This window comes from Erythrolamprus reginae, chromosome 4 (assembly GCF_031021105.1).
Source record: "Erythrolamprus reginae isolate rEryReg1 chromosome 4, rEryReg1.hap1, whole genome shotgun sequence".
NCBI lineage: Eukaryota > Metazoa > Chordata > Lepidosauria > Squamata > Dipsadidae > Erythrolamprus > Erythrolamprus reginae.
The window spans coordinates 3,682,718-3,701,812 of NC_091953.1; the positions used below are offsets into that span (position 1 = coordinate 3,682,718).

General features: G+C 42.2%; 1 protein-coding gene across 6 annotated transcripts in view; it reads right to left on the reverse strand.

The window, feature by feature from the left end:
* Positions 1-18,820, reverse strand: part of MYO7A (myosin VIIA) — a 97,219-nt gene extending 78,399 nt beyond the window's left edge. For 5 of the 6 annotated variants that reach the window (XM_070749486.1, XM_070749485.1, XM_070749483.1 and 2 more), the window contains exons 1-5: positions 18,053-18,814; positions 14,293-14,406; positions 9,191-9,343; positions 5,149-5,333; positions 2,998-3,119 (exon numbers count right to left, since the gene is read on the reverse strand). In XM_070749486.1, coding sequence (XP_070605587.1) covers positions 2,998-3,119; positions 5,149-5,333; positions 9,191-9,343; positions 14,293-14,406; positions 18,053-18,157 — 679 coding nt within the window. In that variant the 5' untranslated portion in view covers positions 18,158-18,814. Of the gene's footprint in view, positions 1-2,997; positions 3,120-5,148; positions 5,334-9,190; positions 9,344-14,292; positions 14,407-18,052 lie in introns of all 6 variants that reach the window. The other variant, XM_070749487.1, reaches the window with a different exon arrangement.
* Between the last annotated feature and the right edge of the window lie 275 nt (positions 18,821-19,095).

Sequence of the window (19,095 nt, forward strand, 5' to 3'; positions counted from 1 at the left end):
TGTTTGTTTGTTTATTAGATTTGTATACCGCCCCTCTCCGTAGACTCGGGGCGGCTCACAACAACAATAGAAAATTCAAGACAAATCTAATAATTTAAAAACATTTTTTTTTAAAGTTATTAAAGCAGACATACACACAAACATACCATACATGAATTGTATAGGCCCGGGGGAGATGTCTCAGTTCCCCCATGACTGACGGCAGAGGTGGGTTTTAAGCAGTTTACGAAAGACAAGGAGGGTGGGAGTAGTTCTAATCTCAGGGGGAAGCTGGTTCCAGAGGGTCAGGGCCACCACAGAGAAGACTCTTCCCCTGGGACCCGCCAAACGACATTGTTTAGTCGACGGGACCCGGAGAAGGCCCACTCTGTGGGACCTAACTGGTCCTGGGATTCGTGCAGCAGAAGGCAGTCCCGGAGATATTCTGATCCGATACTATGAAGGGCTTTATAGGTCATAACCAACACTTTGAATTGTGACCGGAAACTGATCAGCAACCAATGCAGACTGCGGAGTGTTGGTGTGACATGGGCATACCTAGGGAAGCCCATGATTGCTCTTGCAGCTGCATTCTGCACGATCTGAAGTTTCCTAACACTCTTCAAAGGTAGCCCCATGTAGAGAGCGTTACAGTAGTCGAGCCTCGAGGTGATGAGGGCATGAGTGACTGTGAGCAGTGACTCCCGGTCCAAATAGGGCCACAACTGGTGCACAAGGCGAACCTGGGCAAACGCCCCCCTCGCCACAGCCGAAAGATGGTTCTCTAATGTGATATGATATGATATGATGGGATAGAGTAGAGTAGAGTAAATTAGAATAGAATAGAATAAAAATATTAAAACAACCATGTTTTGAACCAACCAAAGATTTAGAGTTGGAAGGGACCTTGGAGGTCTTCTAGTCCAACACCCTGCTTAAGCAAGAATCCCTACACCGCTTCAGACAAATGGATATCCAACATCTTCTTAAAAACTTCCAGTGTTTTGGAGCATTCACAACTTCTGGAGGCAAGCTGTTCCACGGATTAATTGTTCTGTCAGGAAATTTCTGCTTATTTCTATGTTGCTTCTCTCCTTGTTTAGTTTCCACCCATTGCTTCTTGTTTTACCCTAAGGTGCTTTGGAGAATAGTTTGACTTCCCTTTCTTTGTGGCAACCCCTGAGATATTGGAAGGCTGCTATCATGTCTCCTCTGGTCCTTCTTTTCACTAAACTAGCCATGCCCAGTTCCTGCAACCGTTCTTCATATGTTTTAGCCTCCAGTCCCCTAATCCTCTTGGTGGCTCGTCTCTGCACTCCACAACTGATGGATGGGTTACTGTTACAGACATCTGCATATCAACTAACCAGCATGGTCAATGAAACAGAGCCACACTGGCCCCATGTCAGTTTGTTTGGTTTGTCGGTTTCTTGAAGGGTCTGGAGTCAGATCAGAGGGGCAGCATACAAGTCCCCAGCAGTCGGGTTTCAGGGCCGGTTACAGCACGGAAACCGCTTTGGTCGCGTTGATGGATGATCTCTGGCGGGCCCGGGACAGGGGTTTATCCTCTGTCCTGGTGCTCCTTGACCTCTCAGCGGCTTTCGATACCATCGACCATGGTATCCTTCTGCGCCAGCTGGAGGGGTTGGGAGTGGGAGGCACTGTTCTTCAGTGGTTCTCCTCCTACCTCTCTGGCCGGTCGCAGTCGGTGTTAGTGGGGGGACAGAGGTCGACTCCTAGGTCTCTCCCTTGTGGGGTGCCTCAGGGGTCGGTCCTCTCCCCCCTGCTATTTAACATCTACATGAAACCGCTGGGTGAGATCATCCAAGGACATGGGGTGAGGTATCATCAATATGCCGATGATACCCAGCTTTACATCTCCACCCCATGCCCAGTCAACGAAGCGGTGGAAGTGATGTGCCGGTGCCTGGAGGCTGTTGGGGCCTGGATGGGTGTCAACAGACTCAAACTCAACCCGGATAAGACGGAGTGGCTGTGGGTTTTGCCTCCCAAGGACAACTCCATCTGTCCGTCCATTACCCTGGGGGGGGGAATTATTGACCCCCTCAGAGAGGGTCCGCAACTTGGGCGTCCTCCTCGATCCACAGCTCACATTAGAACAACATCTCGCAGCTGTGGCGAGGGGGACATTTGCCCAGGTTCGCCTGGTGCACCAGTTGCGGCCCTACCTGGACCGGGACTCACTGCTCACAGTCACTCATGCCCTCATCACCTCGAGGCTCGGCTACTGTAATGCTCTCTACATGGGGCTACCTTTGAAAAGTGTTCGGAAACTCCAGATCGTGCAGAATGCAGCTGCGAGAGCAGTCATGGGCTTACCCAGGTATGCCCATGTTTCACCATCACTCCGCAGTCTGCACTGGCTGCCGATCAGTTTCCGGTCACAATTCAAAGTGTTGGTTATGACCTATAAGGCCCTTCATGGCACTGGACCAGAATATCTCCAAGACCGCCTCCTGCCGCACGAATCCCAGCGACCAATTAGGTCCCACAGAGTGGGCCTTCTCCGGGTCCCGTCAACTAAGCAATGTCGGTTGGCGGGCCCCAGGGGAAGAGCCTTCTCTGTGGCGGCACCGGCCCTCTGGAACCAACTCCCCCCGGAGATTAGAACTGCCCCTACTCTTCCTGCCTTCCGCAAACTTCTTAAAACCCACCTTTGCCGTCAGGCATGGGGGAATTGAAACATCCCCCCCCCTGGGCACGTTGAATTTATATATGGTATGCTTGTGTGTGAGTCTGTTAGTTTGTGGGGTTTTTTAAATCTTTAAAATTTTAAATTGTTGATTACTTATGATTTGTCTTTTACATGTTGTGAGCCGCCCCGAGTCTTCGGAGAGGGGCGGCATACAAATCCAAGTAATAAATAAATAAATAATAAAAGATAGATAGATAGATAGATAGATAGATAGATAGATAGATAGATAGATAATAGCGTTATCACCCACTCCTCTTTTGAACCCAAAAATTACTTTTTACATGCCAAGGACAAAGTCTCACCTTCCAAGATGGGGTTGGCTTCCAGGACCTGCTGCTCAATCCAGGAGTGCTGACCGCTGATGGCCGCCAGGAACTGAAGGATCAGCTTGGTGCTTTCAGTTTTTCCTGCGCCCGACTCACCGCTGTGAGAACAATTTCTTTTTTTAAAAAAAGCCCAGGTAATCCTTGACCACAATTAAGCCCCAGATTTGGGTGGCTAAGTGAGACATTTGCTTTGACCTGCTTTGTGACTTTACTTTGCCCAGTTGATCAGTGAACACTACAGTTAACATAATTTAATTACTTTACTTTACTTTACTTTACTCTTTACTTTACACTTTACTTTACACTTTACTTTACTTTTACTTTACTTTATTCTTTACTTTACTCTTTACTTTACACTTTACTTTACTTTCACTTTACTTTATTCTTTACTTTACACTTTACTTTACTTTACTTTTACTTTACTCTTTACTTTACTTTAACTTTACTCTTCACTTCACTTCACTTTACTTTACTCTTTACTTTACTTTTACTTTATTCTTTACTTTGCTCTTTACTTTTACTTTACTTTATTCTTTACTTTACACTTTACTTTACTTTACTTTTACTTTACTCTTTACTTTACTTTTACTTTACTCTTCACTTCACTTTACTTTACTCTTTACTTTACTTTTACTTTACTTTATTCTTTACTTTACACTTTACTTTACTTTTACTTTACTTTATTCTTTACTTTACTCTTTACTTTACACTTTACTTTACTCTTACTTTAGCAAATTAAAGCAAAACAATTTAAAAACCCCTATAAATAACAACATTCATCCCTACTAGGGCGGAGCTAGATGTTATTGCTCAACGCCCCTAGGCCTGCTGGCAGAACCAGGTTTTTAAGGCTTCCCGGAAATGCAAGGCAACCTGGAGGTAACCTGGAAGGGACCTTGGGGGTCATCTAGTCCAACCCCCTGCTCCCATTGCTGAAGCAGGAAAGGCCCCAGACGAGGGATGGCAAACTTTTTTTGCCCAGGCGCCAAAAGGGATTGCTCAGAAATGCTCTAAGGCAGGGCGCTCCAACCTTGGCAATTTTAAGATTTGTGGGCTTAAAATCCCAGAGTCCATAAGTCTGAAAGTTGTCAACGTTGGAGAACCTTGCTCTAAGGGCTGTTCCTGGTTCTTTGGGCCATGACACCCGGAGGATTTTATTTATTATTTATTTATTAATCAGATTTGTATGCCGCCCCTCTCCGCAGACTCGGGGCGGCTCACAGCAATAATACAATGTAAACAAATCTAATATTTAAGTTAATTTAAAACCCCAATTTAGAAACCAATCATACATACTAGCATACCATGCATAAATTTTATAAGCCTAGGGGGAGGGAAAGTATCAATTTTCCAATGCCTGACGACAGAGGTGGGTTTTAAAGAGCTTACGAAAGGCAAGGAGGGTGGGGGCAACTCTGATATCTGGGGGGAGTTGGTTCCAAAGGGGGCCGCCACAGAGAAGGCTCTTCCCTCGACATTGTTTAGTTGACGGGACCCGGAGAAGGCCAACTCTGTGGGACCTAACTGGTCGCTGGGATTCGTGTGGCAGAAGGCGGTCCCGGAGATATTCTGGTCCGGTGCCATGAAGGGCTTTATAGGTCATAACCAACACTTTGAATTGTGACCGGAAACTGATTGGCAACCAATGCAGACTGCGGAGTGTTGGTGTGACATGGGCGTATTTAGGAAAGCCCATAATAGCTCTCGCAGCTGCATTCTGCGCGATCTGAAGTTTCCGAACACTTTTCAAAGGTAGCCCCATGTAGAGAGCGTTACAGTAGTCGAGCCTCGAGGTGATGAGGGCGTGAGTGACTGTGAGCAGTGAGTCCCGGTCCAAATAGGGCCACAACTGGTGCACCAGGCGAACGTGGGCAAACGCCCCCCTCGCCACAGCTGAAAGATGTTTCTCTAATGTGAGCTGTGGATCGAGGAGGACGCCCAAGTTGCAGACCCTCTTTGAGGGGGTCAATAATTCCCCCCCCAGGGTGATGGATGGATAGATGGAATTGTCCCTGGGAGGCAAAACCCACAGCCACTCCGTCTTATCCGGGTTGAGTTTGAGTCTGTTTGAGAACCCCAGTGCCAAGAACTGGAGACTTTGATCAGCCCCCGTATCTCCCCACTTGCCTTATAATACAACACTGGTCCTTGTTGTTCCTTTGCATGTTGAAGTAGCAATTGTCGGCAATGGCAAAAATGTGGGGTGGCATCTCCCCGATCTTTTTGTTGGTGTAGAGACGGATCTGCTCCGGGGAGTAAATGGGAAGCAGCTGGTAGGGATTGACGGCCACCAGGATCGAACCTGTGTAGGTCTGGAGAACCAAGAGAAATAAACAAACAGACACAAACACACAGACACAAGGGCAGAGGGTAAAGAATAACTGTACAAGGTCTCGGAGTGTGGATCTGGTGACCACATCAGCGTAAATAATTATCTTTATTGCTTTTGCTATTGTTATTGCTGCTGTTATACCAGAGGTTTCTGGCTACATTTGGAATTTTTGACATTTACTTACTTACTTACTTACTTACTTACTTACTTACTTACTTACTTACTTACTTACTTAGTCTAATACATAATGTAGGTTTTAGAGGATATTGAAGTGATTCCAGACACAGGTATTTCAGAACGGTACTTTTATTCAGCTCAGAGAGAGAGAAGTGACAGCTCAGCAAGGCAAGTGACTTTTTTGCGAGTACCGATCTGCTTTGCCTGGGAGAAACCGCTTCTTTTATACTTTTGCGGTTCCCGCCAAAGCAAGGAGCAGCCGCGTCTGAGCCAATCAGGAGCGACTTCCTGACTCAGGCTCAGACAGCGCTTTAAACAGGAAGAAACTATTTACAGTTGAAACAAGGTAGCCATTATGGACACAACAGATATAATCATAGTAAAATAAATCACTAGAAGAATAGAAGATAAGACATTAAGAATAATATGGAAGGTTAACTTAGAAGTGTATATTCTTTCATTTCTTTTTCTTTTGTGGAAACATAGAAACATAGAAGACTGACGGCAGAAAAAGACCTCCTGGTCCATCTAGTCTGCCCTTATACTATTTTCTGTATTTTATCTTAGGATGGATATATGTTTATCCCAGGCATGTTTAAATTCAGTTACTGTGGATTTACCAACCACGTCTGCTGGAAGTTTGTTCCAAGGATCTACTACTCTTTCAGTAAAATAATATTTTCTCATGTTGCTTTTGATCTTTCCCCCAACTAACTTCAGATTGTGTCCCCTTGTTCTTGTGTTCACTTTCCTATTAAAAACACTTCCCTCCTGGACCTTATTTAACCCTTTAATATATTTAAATGTTTCGATCATGTCCCCCCTTTTCCTTCTGTCCTCCAGACTATACAGATTGAGTTCATTAAGTCTTTCCTGATACGTTTTATGCTTAAGACCTTCCACCATTCTTGTATCCCGTCTTTGGACCCCTTCAATTTTGTCAATATCTTTTTGTAGGTGAGGTCTCCAGAACTGAACACAGTATTCCAAATGTGGTCTCACCAGCATTCTATATAGCGGGATCATAATCTCCCTCTTCCTGCTTGTGATACCTCTAGCTATGCAGCCAAGCATCCTACTTGCTTTCCCTACCGTCTGACTGCACTGCTCACCCATTTTGAGACTGTCAGAAATCACTACGCCTAAATCCTTTTCTTCTGAAGTTTTTGCTAACACAGAACTGCCAATACAATACTCAGATTGAAGATTCCTTTTCCCCAAGTGCATTATTTTACATTTGGAAACATTAAACATTGTATTGCTAATAATTTTTCCCTTTTCCTTTTGTATAAGTATAGAATATCTTAAAATATAAAGAAATTTAATCAATAAGTTTAATATTATAAATATAGAGTTGAATTTAACAAGAATGTAACTTACATGTGTGGCATTTCTGTTTTGATCTGACTACAGTTAGGTTTTTTTATATTTCTGTATTAGTTAGACTTCTACGGCAAGCGGAGCAATGGTAGCTCCTAAATGTTTAATGTTGTATGTCCTTGTCTGTCTTTTTGAAAATCAATAAAAATATTTAAAACAGAAAAATCTTTTTTTAAAAAAAAGAATAATATGGAAGGAATAATCATTGGGAATAATAGAGTTCATATACATGGAGCTAGTAGTAGAAACATAAGAGAGACATTAACAGAGGGGACAGAAGGCACGCAGCACGCTGGTGCACTTATGCACGCCCCTTATCCTTTCAATATAATGGACTAATATAGTAGTACAAAGTTCCACTGGGTTTGGTATTCTTGATGGTTGGCGTCTGTTACAGTGGCCATTGAGCGAGGAATTACCATCTGGATCCACTCAAGCTATGAATGTTTTTTATTTTTATGGGTTTTAATTGTTTTATATTATTTTTAAATTATTGTAAACCACCCAGACTCCGGAAGGAGTTGGGCGGCTTATAAATTTAAATAATAAATAATAAATTTAAATAATAAATAATAAATTTAAATAATAAATAATAAATTCAAATAATAAATAATAAATTTAAATAATAAATACTAAATTTAAATAATAAATACTAAATTTAAATAATGAATAATAAATTTAAATAATTAATGATAAATTTAAATAATAAATAATAAATTTTAATAATAAACAATAAATTTAAATAATAAATAATAAATTTAAATAATAAACAATAAATGTAAATAATAAATAATAAATTTTAATAAATAATAAATTTAAATAATAAATAATAAATTTAAATAATAAACAATAAATTTAAATAATAAATAAATAGTTACTTATATTGTTGACAGTTTAATAACAAATATTTTAACAAGGGATCAGCAACAGCTGTCATAACATTTAATCTCATTTATTTACTTTCCTAAATGAAACAATTATTATTCTGTAATAAAATGTCTTAGCCTGGAATCATAACAAAAAAGGGATCTAACTTCTTTATCTATTCCTACAGTCCTATCTGGACTTCAACTCCCAGAATTCCCCAGCCAACCTCACAATTCCCACGGATACCAGACAGAATTTGCACGTTGCTTTTGTCAGCCCAAAGCCATTTCAGCAGCAGAGACAATACGGACGCCATCCAAATAAAAGCATTTAACCAAAACCCAAAGCAATGGTGAGGGATTGGACCTTCCCAAGCAAACTAAATTATTCTCCTTGGGTGGGTGGGTGGGTGGGTGGGTGGGTGGGGGTCCTTGCTTTTTTCCTTCCTTTCTTTCTTTTAGCAAAGCTGCAAAACCATGCAGCGAGCAACCAGGTTGGGGGCTGACATAAATGTGACACCCCACCTTCCAAGCCAAGCAAGCAGAGGGAAGCGATCGGGAAAAATGTTAAGATCAAATAAAGAGCCGAGCAAAAGACAGTGTGACAACAAGGCACTGGATGTACTTACCCTTCCGCCACAGTTAGTCTAGGTTTCAAAGCAGAGGGAGCAGGAAAATGTTATTTTGTTTTAAAATAACCTTTTTTTCCAAAGAAGAGGAAAGGAGAGGTTAGGAGGGGAAGGGAAGGGGAGGGGAGCGAAGGGAAGAGAAGATGGAAGGGAAAAGAAAGGAAGGGAAGGAGAGGAGAGAAGATAGAAGATAGAAGATAAGAGAAGATAGAAGAGAAGATGGAAGGGAAAAGAAAGGAAGGGAAGGAGAGGAGAGAAGATAGAAGATAGAAGATAAGAGAAGATAGAAGAGAAGATGGAAGGGAAAAGAAAGGAAGAGAAGGAGAGGAGAGGAGATAGAAGATAGAAGATAGAAGAGAAGATAGAAGATAGAAGAGAGAAGAGAAGAGAAGATAGAAGAGAAGATGGAAGGGAAAAGAAAGGAAGGAGAGGAGAGGAGATAGAAGATAGAATAGAAGATAGAAGATAGAAGAGAAGAGAAGATGGAAGGGAAAAGAAAGGAAGATAAGAGGAGAGGAGAGGAGAAAAAATGGAAGGGAAGATAAGGGAAGAGGAGAGGAGAAGAGAAGATGGAAGATGGAAGGGAAAAGAAAGGAAGGGAAGAGAAGAGGAGAGGAGAGAGAAAATGAAAGGGAAGATAAGGGAAGAGGAGAGGAGATGAAAAGAGAAGAGAAGAGAGAATGGAATGGAATGCAATAGAATAAGAAAGAAGAATGGAATGGAATGGAAGAAAGGAGAGAAGAGAAGAGAAGAGAAGAGAAGAGAAGAGAAGAGAAAACACTCACGTAAATCAGCCGCTCCCGGTAACGGATGAGAAGATTTCTCAGGATGCCTGCCTCGTTCAGATCCCCCAAACGGATCATGTCTTCCACCCCATGAATGGAAGTTGGGTGCATCGGTTTGATGTGACTGGCATTTTGAGGAGAGACCCAGTGCTCCTGGGGAGGGGAGAAATTAAAAATCAAGCATCTCCAAGACAGAAAGGGAAAAAAAACACAGTGCCAGCAGTTCAAGTCTAAATTACAGATTAACAGAGATGATCATGTAGTCCAGCCCACCACCAAAGCAGGAAACCCTACACCATTGACAGTCTAGTCTCTTCTTGAAAACCTCAGTGATGAAGCTCCCACAACTTCTGAAGGCAACTTCTGTTCCATTGGTTGATTGTTCTCACGGTCAGAAAAGTTCTTATTTCTCCTCGTTCAGTTTCTATCCATTATTTCTTGTCTGACCTTCTCGGATGCTTTGGAAAATAGCTTGGCCCCCTGCTCTCTGTGGCAGCCCCTCAAATATTGGAAGACTGCTCTCATGTCTCCCCTGGACCTTCTCTTCATCAGAACTAGCCATGTCCAGTTCAGAACAGAACAAAATGGACTAGAATAATGAAAAATAGAGTAATAAAGAATAGAGTAGAGTAGAATAGAACCATGAATAATAGAGTAATGAATAGAATAGTATAGTATAGTATAGTGTAGTGTAGTATAGTATAGTATAGTATAGTATAGTATAGTATAGTATAGTATAGTATAGTATAGAATAGAATATTGGAATGAAGAATAGAATAGGATGGGACGTGATAGAATACAGAACAGAACAGAATGGAATAGAATAATGAAAAATAGAGCAATAAAGAATAAAGTAGAATAGAACGGAACCATGAATAATAGAGTAATTAATAGTATAGTATAGTATAGTATAGAATAGAATAGAATAGAATATTGGAATGAAGAATAGAATAGGATGGGACGTGATAGAATACAGAACAGAACAGAATGGAATAGAATAATGAAAAATAGAGTAATAAAGAATAGAGTAGAATAGAACGGAACCATGAATAATAGAGTAATGAATAGTATAGTATAGTATAGTATAGAATAGAATAGAATAGAATAGAATATTGGAATGAAGAATAGAATAGGATGGGACGTGATAGAATACAGAACAGAACAGAATGGAATAGAATAATGAAAAATAGAGTACAGTAATAAAGAATAGAGTAGAATAGAACGGAACCATGAATAATAGAGTAATGAATAGTATAGTATAGTATAGTATAGTATAGAATAGAATAGAATAGAATAGAATATTGGAATGAAGAATAGAATAGGATGGGACGTGATAGAATACAGAACAGAACAGAATGGAATAGAATAATGAAAAATAGAGTACAGTGATCCCTCGATTAGCACGGTCTCGATTAGCGCGAAACGCTGCAACGTGGTTTTTCAAAAAATATTAATTAAAAAATAAGTCCGCGCTAGTTCTCTCTCTCTTTCTCTCCCTGTTGCCGGCGTGGTATATGAGAGAGAAAGAGAGAGGCAGAGGTCGGGCGCATTACCAGGAGGTGGAGGCGGCGTGGGGACGCTGGGTGCCGGGGACACCGAGGAGGGGGTGGACGTGGCCTCTCAGCTGCAGAGCCGAACAAGGGCGGAGGCAACGGCGGAGTCCGGCGCTGGGGCCATGCGGGGCCGCTCATCCAGGGGGGCGTGGACTGGCAAGTCGCCCTCCTTTCTCTTTCTTTCTCTCTCTTATACCACACCGGTAACAGGGAGAGAAAGAGAGAGAGTGGAGGGCACCTTGCCGGTCCACGCCCCCCTAGATGAGCGGCTCCGCATGGCCCCAGCACCGCCCAGGCAAAGGGGAAACCCCAAGATCGCTTGCCGCTTGCCGCTTGCCGTATTGCAGCGAAGGAGGCGAAGCAAGGCTCCAAGCTGCAATACGGCAAGCGGCAAGCGGCAAGCGATCGTGGGGTTTCCCCTTTGCCTGGGCGGCGGGAAGACCAAGGGAAGGTTCCTTCAGCCGCCCAACACCTGATCCGCCTTTACCCCATCTTCGGCTCCTCGCTGCTTCCGCGCTGCGGAGCAGATCAGCTGTTGGGCGGCTGAAGGAACCTTCCCTTGGTCTTCCCCGCCGCCCACACGCAAACTCCACCATCTGCGCATGTGCGGCCATGAAAAAAATGGCGCGCATGCGTAAATGGTGTTTTTTACTTCCACACCACTATAACGCGGAAATCGATTAGCGCGGGAGGTCTTGGAACGTAACCCCCGCGCTAATCGAGAGATCACTGTAATAAAGAATAGAGTAGAATAGAACAGAACCATGAATAATAGAGTAATGAATAATATAGTATAGTATAGTATAGAATAGAATAGAATAGAATAGAATATTGGAATGAAGAATAGAATAGGATGGGACGTGATAGAATACAGAACAGAACAGAATGGAATAGAATAATGAAAAATAGAGTACAGTACAGTAATAAAGAATAGAGTAGAATAGAACGGAACCATGAATAATAGAGTAATGAATAGTATAGTATAGTATAGAATAGAATAGAATAGAATATTGGAATGAAGAATAGAATAGGATGGGACGTGATAGAATACAGAACAGAACAGAATGGAATAGAATAATGAAAAATAGAGTACAGTAATAAAGAATAGAGTAGAATAGAACGGAACCATGAATAATAGAGTAATGAATAGTATAGTATAGTATAGTATAGTATAGTATAGAATAGAATAGAATAGAATAGAATATTGGAATGAAGAATAGAATAGGATGGGACGTGATAGAATACAGAACAGAATGGAATAGAATAATGAAAAATAGAGTACAGTAATAAAGAATAGAGTAGAATAGAACGGAACCATGAATAATAGAGTAATGAATAGTATAGTATAGTATAGTATAGTATAGTATAGTATAGTATAGAATAGAATAGAATAGAATATTGGAATGAAGAATAGAATAGGATGGGACGTGATAGAATACAGAACAGAATGGAATAGAATAATGAAAAATAGAGTAATAAAGAATAGAGTAGAATAGAACGGAACCATGAATAATAGAGTAATGAATAGAATAGTATAGTATAGTATAGTATGGTATGGTATGGTATGGTATAGTATAGAATAGAATAGAATATTGGAATGGAGAATAGAATAGGATGGGACGGGATAGAATACAGAACAGAACAGAATGGAATAGAATAATGAAAAATAGAGTAATAAAGAATAGAGTAGAGTAGAATAGAACAGAACCATGAAGAATAGAGCAATGAAGAATCAAATCGAATTGAATAGAATACTGGAATGAAGAAGTCTTCGGAGAGGGGCAGCATACAAATCTAATAAATACAATACAATACAATACAAGAATAGAATAGGATGGGATTGAATACAGAACAGAATGGAATGGAATAGAATAATGAAAATTAGAGTAATGAAGAATAGAATAGAATAGAATAGAATAGAATAGAATGGAATGGAATGGAACGGAACGGAATAGAATGGAACAGAACTGAATGGAACAATGAAAAATAGAGTAATGAAGAATCGAATTGAATCAAATCGAATAACAAAGTTGGAGGGGACCTGGGAGGTCTTCTAGTCCAACTCCCTGCTTAGGCCGGAAACCCTCTACCATTTCCGACAAACAGTTATCAATGGAATTGCATCTACACAGAGGGAGGGATGCAGTGGAGTAGCCCAAGGCTCTGATTAGGCCCAGTACTCTTCAATATCTTCATCAATGACTTGGACAAAAAGATAGATGAGGAACTCATCAAATTTGTAGACGACCCCCAGCTGACAGGAACAGCCAACATTCCAGAAAATAGGCTCACGATACAGAAGGATCTTGGCAGACATGAACACTGGGCAATATCTAACAAGTTGCTGAACATTTCATCAGACGTCTGGAGTTTCTCAGTCATCCAGATCATAGCTGACCCAACGTCAACATTTTTAAAAAATTATTTTTTATTTTTTAAAAATATATAAATGGTAAAACAAACAAACAAACAAGTAAACAGATAAACAAAACAATAACTAGAACAAAACAATAACCAAAACCAAAACATATACATACAAACATTTTGGGGGGAAATGTTTCTCCATTCTTTTAAAATGTTCAATCAGAGAAAATTTTCCTTATAACTTAGCATTCTTTTATTGATGTATTACTTTGCTTTACTTATAATTTAATCTGTTTTTTGAAAATTTATAATTTGTTTATTTTATCATTGTTCTTTTCTCTAGCTAATCATAAAGGTTTCCCCATATCTTATAATATTCAGAATCTTCTTTCCCTTCCAATTTTTTGGACATCCTATCCATCTCTGCACATTCCAGCACCTTTTTAATTATCGTAGCTTCCTCCGGTGTTCTATCGGATTTCCACTGTTGCGCATAGGCTATCCGGGTTTTTTCAAAACTTACAAATCCTTAGTTTTTTGACTCAAGCCTTCCATCAACTTCATCATTTTTTAAATGATGAAGTTTGGGTCAACTACTCCATAACCCTTTACGGGGTGGAGTCTGGGCAACATGGGTGCTGCATGAGTCCCAGCAACTGGTCAGGTCCCACAGAGTCGGCCTTCTCCAGGTCCCGTCAACCAGACAATGTCATCTGGCAGGGCCTTGGGGAGGAGCCTTCTCTGTGGGGGCCCTGGCCCTCTGGAATCAGCTCCCCACAGAGATTCTTTGTCTGAAAACTCATCTGTGCCGACAGGCCTGGGGCCATTAGATATTAGCCCCCAGCTGATGAATGGAATGTATGTTTGACTGTTTGAATGAGAGTGATTGGTTTTTAAGGAATTGGGGGTTTAAATTGTTAGTTTAATTTAGATTGTTAGTTTAATCAAGCCGCTCCGAGTCTTCGGAGAGGGGTGGCATACAAGTGTAATAAATTATCATTATCATTATCATTATTATCATCATCATCATCATAATCATCATTATTATTATTATATTTGGATTTTGGAAGTTTTTATTGTTCTTTTATATGTTGCAAAGCTGCCCCGAGTTTTCAGAGAGGGGCGGCATATATAAATAGATAGACAGACAGACAGACTGAATAGAGCTACATTTGTTTAACCTACATTTCCTTCGTCGTCGATCACCTGGATCTGTCCCGAATCGCACAGCTTGACCACTGCTCCGATGGGAACATCGAATTCCCGCCTGGTTCGGAAGTCCATCCATACATAATCCCCCTGGGAAGAAATATAAACAGGTCGTAAGTTGAAGACTTCTTATATGATACGAACACACTGTCTGCCTGTAGAGCAGAGATGGCTAGCGTTTTTCTCGTCACATGCCAAAAACATGTTTGTATGTGTGTGTTGGCACCAATGATGCAATTCATGCGGGACCTCTCTCCCGTGCGCCCCGCCACCCGCATGTGCACATGATTTGCCCGAACTCCTCCACACATGGGCGTGTGATCCTCTCGCGCTCTCCTGCCCCTCTCACATGCATACACGACTCCCACACACCCAACCTTGTGCATGCACTGCGGGTATCCCCCTGCTCCATTTTGGGCCTAGTAGGCTTCATTGCAGCCTTCTGGGACCAAAAATGTGCCATTGGGAGGTGCCACACCCACCACACCCAGTTTTGGGCCTAGCAGGCCTCCCTGCAACCTTCTGGGACCAAAAAGGGGGCATTGGGGGTTAACACATTCACCACATCCAGTTTTGGGCCTAGCAGGCCTCCCTGCAGCCTCCTGGGACCAAAAAATGGGCCATTGCAGGGCGCCACACCCACCACACCCAGTTTTGGGCCTAGCAGGTCTTATTGCAGCCTTCTGGGACAAAAAGGGGGCATTGTAGGGCACCACACCCACCACACCCAGTTTTGGGCCTAGCAGGTCTTATTGCAGCCTTCTGGGACAAAAAAGGGGGCATTGTAGGGCACCATACTCACCACATCCAGTTTTGGGCCTAGCAGGCCTCATTGCAGCCTCCTGGGACCAAAAATGGGCCATTGGGGGGGCACCACACTCACCACATCCAGTTTTGGGCCTAGCAGGCCTCATTGCAGACTTCTGGGACTAAAAAGGGGCCAGGCCTCATTGCAGCCTCCTGGGACCAAAAATGGGCCATTGGGGGGGCACCACACTCACCACATCCAGTTTTGGGCCTAGCAGGCCTCATTGCAGACTTCTGGGACTAAAAAGGGGCCAGGCCTCATTGCAGCCTCCTGGGACCAAAAATGGGCCATTGGGGGGCCCCACATTCACCACATCCAGTTTTGGGCCTAGCAGGCCTCATTGCAGACTTCTGGGACTAAAAAGGGGCCATTGGGGGGGCACCACACTCACCACATCCAGTTTTGGGCCTAGCAACCTCCTGGGGCCAAAAATGGGCCATGTGGGCACCACGCCTCCCATGCTCAGTTTTGGGCCTAGCAGGCCTCCCTGCGGCCTTCTACATGTGCCCTGCCCTCTGTGTGTGCACCCGGCAGATACCCAAAATCAGCTGCTGGCACGGGTGCCATAGGCTCTGATGTGACACGGGTGCCATAGGCTCTAGAGGTAATGCTTCTCTCCCCCACCAGGCTGGAGAGCCCCAACGTTTCTGAAAAAATATTCGATTCCAAAGCTTTGGCCTTTTCATTGCCGTTGTAACTTTGAATACTTCAAGAAGGAATCATGTTTCTACAGTCTTGAGAAGATAGAGGAGAGGAAACTACGATCCTTTTCAAGGGGAGTCACAGAGGAAACAATTTTGTCTGGTGTAGGGTTTTGTCTGGTGTAAGGTGGTGTTGGGTTTCCTGCCTAGGCAGGGGGCTGGACTAGACAACCTCCAAGGTCCCTTCCAATTCTGTTATTCTAGATTCTAAATTCGGGCCTGTTGTCAACCCTTCCAATTTGCAAGATGGAAAAACAAATAATAATAAGAATTCAGGTACAGAAAGACAGACGTGGGCTCATAGCTAGGGGGGGAAAAACTATGTTAAATGTTAAAAGTAGTTTGACAGAATAATAATAATAATAATAATAATAATAATAATAATAATAATAATAATAATAATAATAGCTCCTTAAAACCCACCTCTGCCGTCAGGCATGGGGGAATTGAGATATTCTTTCCCCCTAGGCCTTTACAATTTATGCATGGTATGTTTGTTTGTAGGGATGTTTGGTTTTACAATAAGGGTTTTTTAGTTGTTTTAATATTGGATTTATATGATGTTTTTTATTACTGTTGTTAGCCGCCCCGAGTCTACAGAGAGGGGCGGCATACAAATCCAATCAATCAATCAATCAATAATAATAATAATAATAATAATAATAATAATAATAATAATATATTAGATTTGTATGCCGCCCCTCTCCGAAGACTCGGGGCGGCTCACAACAATAATAAAACAGTGTGACAATGTAAACAAATCTAATATTAAAAACCATCCAAAAGCCACTCATTTAAAAAACCATGCAACATACGCATTCCATACATAAAACTATAAAAAGCCGGGGGGAGATGTCTCAACTTCCCCATGCCTGGCGATATAGGTGGGTCTTAAGTAGTTTGCGAAAGACAAGGAGAGTGGGGGCAGTTCTGATCTCTGGGGGGAGTTGATTCCAAAGGGCCGGGGCCGCCACAGAGAAGGCTCTTCCCCTGGGGCCCACCAGACAACATTGTTTAGTTGACAGGACCCGGAGAAGGCCAACTCTGTGGGACCTAATCGGCCGCTGGGATTCGTGCGGCAGAAGACGGTCCCGGAGGTATTCCGGTCCGATGCCATTCACTCACCTGTGTGTGTTAGCCAGGTATGTTCAAGTGAAATTGGTCAGCCATTTTTTGACACGTCTCTATTTATTTATTTATTTGTTGGTTTGTTTTAATTTAATTATTATGTTAATTAGAACCACCCAACTCCCTGAAGATTCTGGGCAGTCTTTAATCAACATTCTGCAAAAGGGTTGAATTGATGGTCTCAATCCAGAGAAAATGAAAATATTGCACTCTCTATCGCTCTCTCTTTCTTCTTCTGTTTCTCTCTTTATCTTTTCTCTCTTCCTCTCTCCTTTTCTCTCTCTTTCTCCCTCTTTTCTCTTTCTTTCTCTTTCCTTCTGTTTTCTCTCCTTCAATTTTCTTTCTCTCATTTTTGTTCTCGCTTCTCTTTTCTCTTTCCCTCCTTTTGTCTTTCTTTCCCTTTCTCTTTCCTTCTGTTTCTTTTTCCCTATTTTCTCTTTCGCCCTTCTATTTTCTTTCTCTTTCCTTGTTTCTCTGTCTCTCTCCTTTTCTTTCTCTCTTCTTTTCTCTTTTTCTCTCTTTCTCCCCATTCTTTTTTCTTTCTTTCCCTTCCTCTCTCTTTCCGTTTGTTTCTCTCTTCTATTTTCTCTCTCTTTCCCTGTTTCTGTTTGTCTCTCCTATTTTCTTTCTCATTTTACTTTCTATTTCTTTCTCTTTTTCTCTCCTGTTTCTCTCTCCACTTTGCTCTCTCTTTCTTTCTTTCTCTCTCCTTTTCTCTTTCTCCCTTTCTGTCTCTGTCTGTCGTTCTCTCTCCCTCCACCCCCTCTCAAGATTTGAGACATTCTGTTTCAAGACACAGAGCTCATTCTTCATACGTCAACTAATGCTTTTAAATGTTATGAAAAACTTCCAATTACTTCTGGCATCCTTCCAACCAGCTCAAAAACTAAGGAGATGCCATCGTGCCTAGCTTAAAAAAAAAATCCTCCGTTGGAAAAAAAAAAAAGTACCAGCTCCCACAAATTCACCCTTTGTTTCCCCCTAAATCTTCTGCAGGCTTACTGAGAATTAAGTAGCACCCCCTTCCAGATAAAGTGTGCAACAGACGGGCAAATTTTTATTTCCCCCCCGAAGAACAAAGACTCAAACTTTTTCTTACCGACAAAAGCGCATGGCCTTTCAAGGCTTGGTTGACGTTTCGGATCAGTGCCCATTTTTTCTGATCTCTCTCGCGAACCCCCATCTCACTGTGGTACTGGAACATGGTGGCATTTCAACTTCGCTTATCGTGACACCCCGACGGCCAACTGACCCCTGGTCTTTTTCGTCTGCACGATGAAGTTTGTTGTCGGTCTATTTTCTGGTGTATGTGTACATAAATCCCTTCCCAGCTTCTTCTTCTTCCTCCTCCTCTTCCTCCTCCTCCTCCTTCCTCCCTTCTTCTTCTTCTTCTTCTTCTTCTTCTTCTTCCTCCTCCTCCTCCTCCTCCTCTTCTTCTTTTTCTTCCTCTTCTTCCTCTTCCTCCTCCCCTTCTCCTTCTTCTTCTCCTAGATATCTCCTGCCTTAATCCATTAGGTGTCTCCACTCCTGACCCCTTTGCTTCATACAAAAGTTTGCATCTTTTGAGGGGTGGGATAACAATTTATGGTGGCCCACCACCCATTCGTGAGCTCCTCCTGGGATTGGTCACTGCCAAAAACCAGGTGTGATTCCAATTTTCAGGTCTGCAAGATCTTTCATACCTTCCTGGGGTTTTCCTTTCTTGGTTTCTTTTCCTTCCTTCTTTTTTTCTTTCTTTCTTTCTTTCTTTCTTAGCAGGGTTCCTTCAAATTCACATCTTTCAACTGTGACTCCCTTCCCCTGGACGTTTTTTTGGGGGCCAATTATTAAGCCAGATCAGCAAATCTTTCTTTCAACACTTGGCTTTTAATTAACTGAATACCTTTCAGCGGCCAAGTTAACCAATGCACAAGAGGGAATGGAACACCAATAGCCATCTGCTTTAGCCTCCAACCGATCTCAGGGCTGGGAAGCCATAGCAACCGACTTTTAAATAATTAAGTCGGTGCTAAGGTGCCCAGCAAACAGCATCTTAAATTCCCAAAGGATAGAAAATGAAGTTAGTTGGCTAGCTGGCCTGGTCTCCAGGAATTCAGGCAAGCCATCAGAATACGAGTTGGAGGTCTTTCTAATCCAATTCCC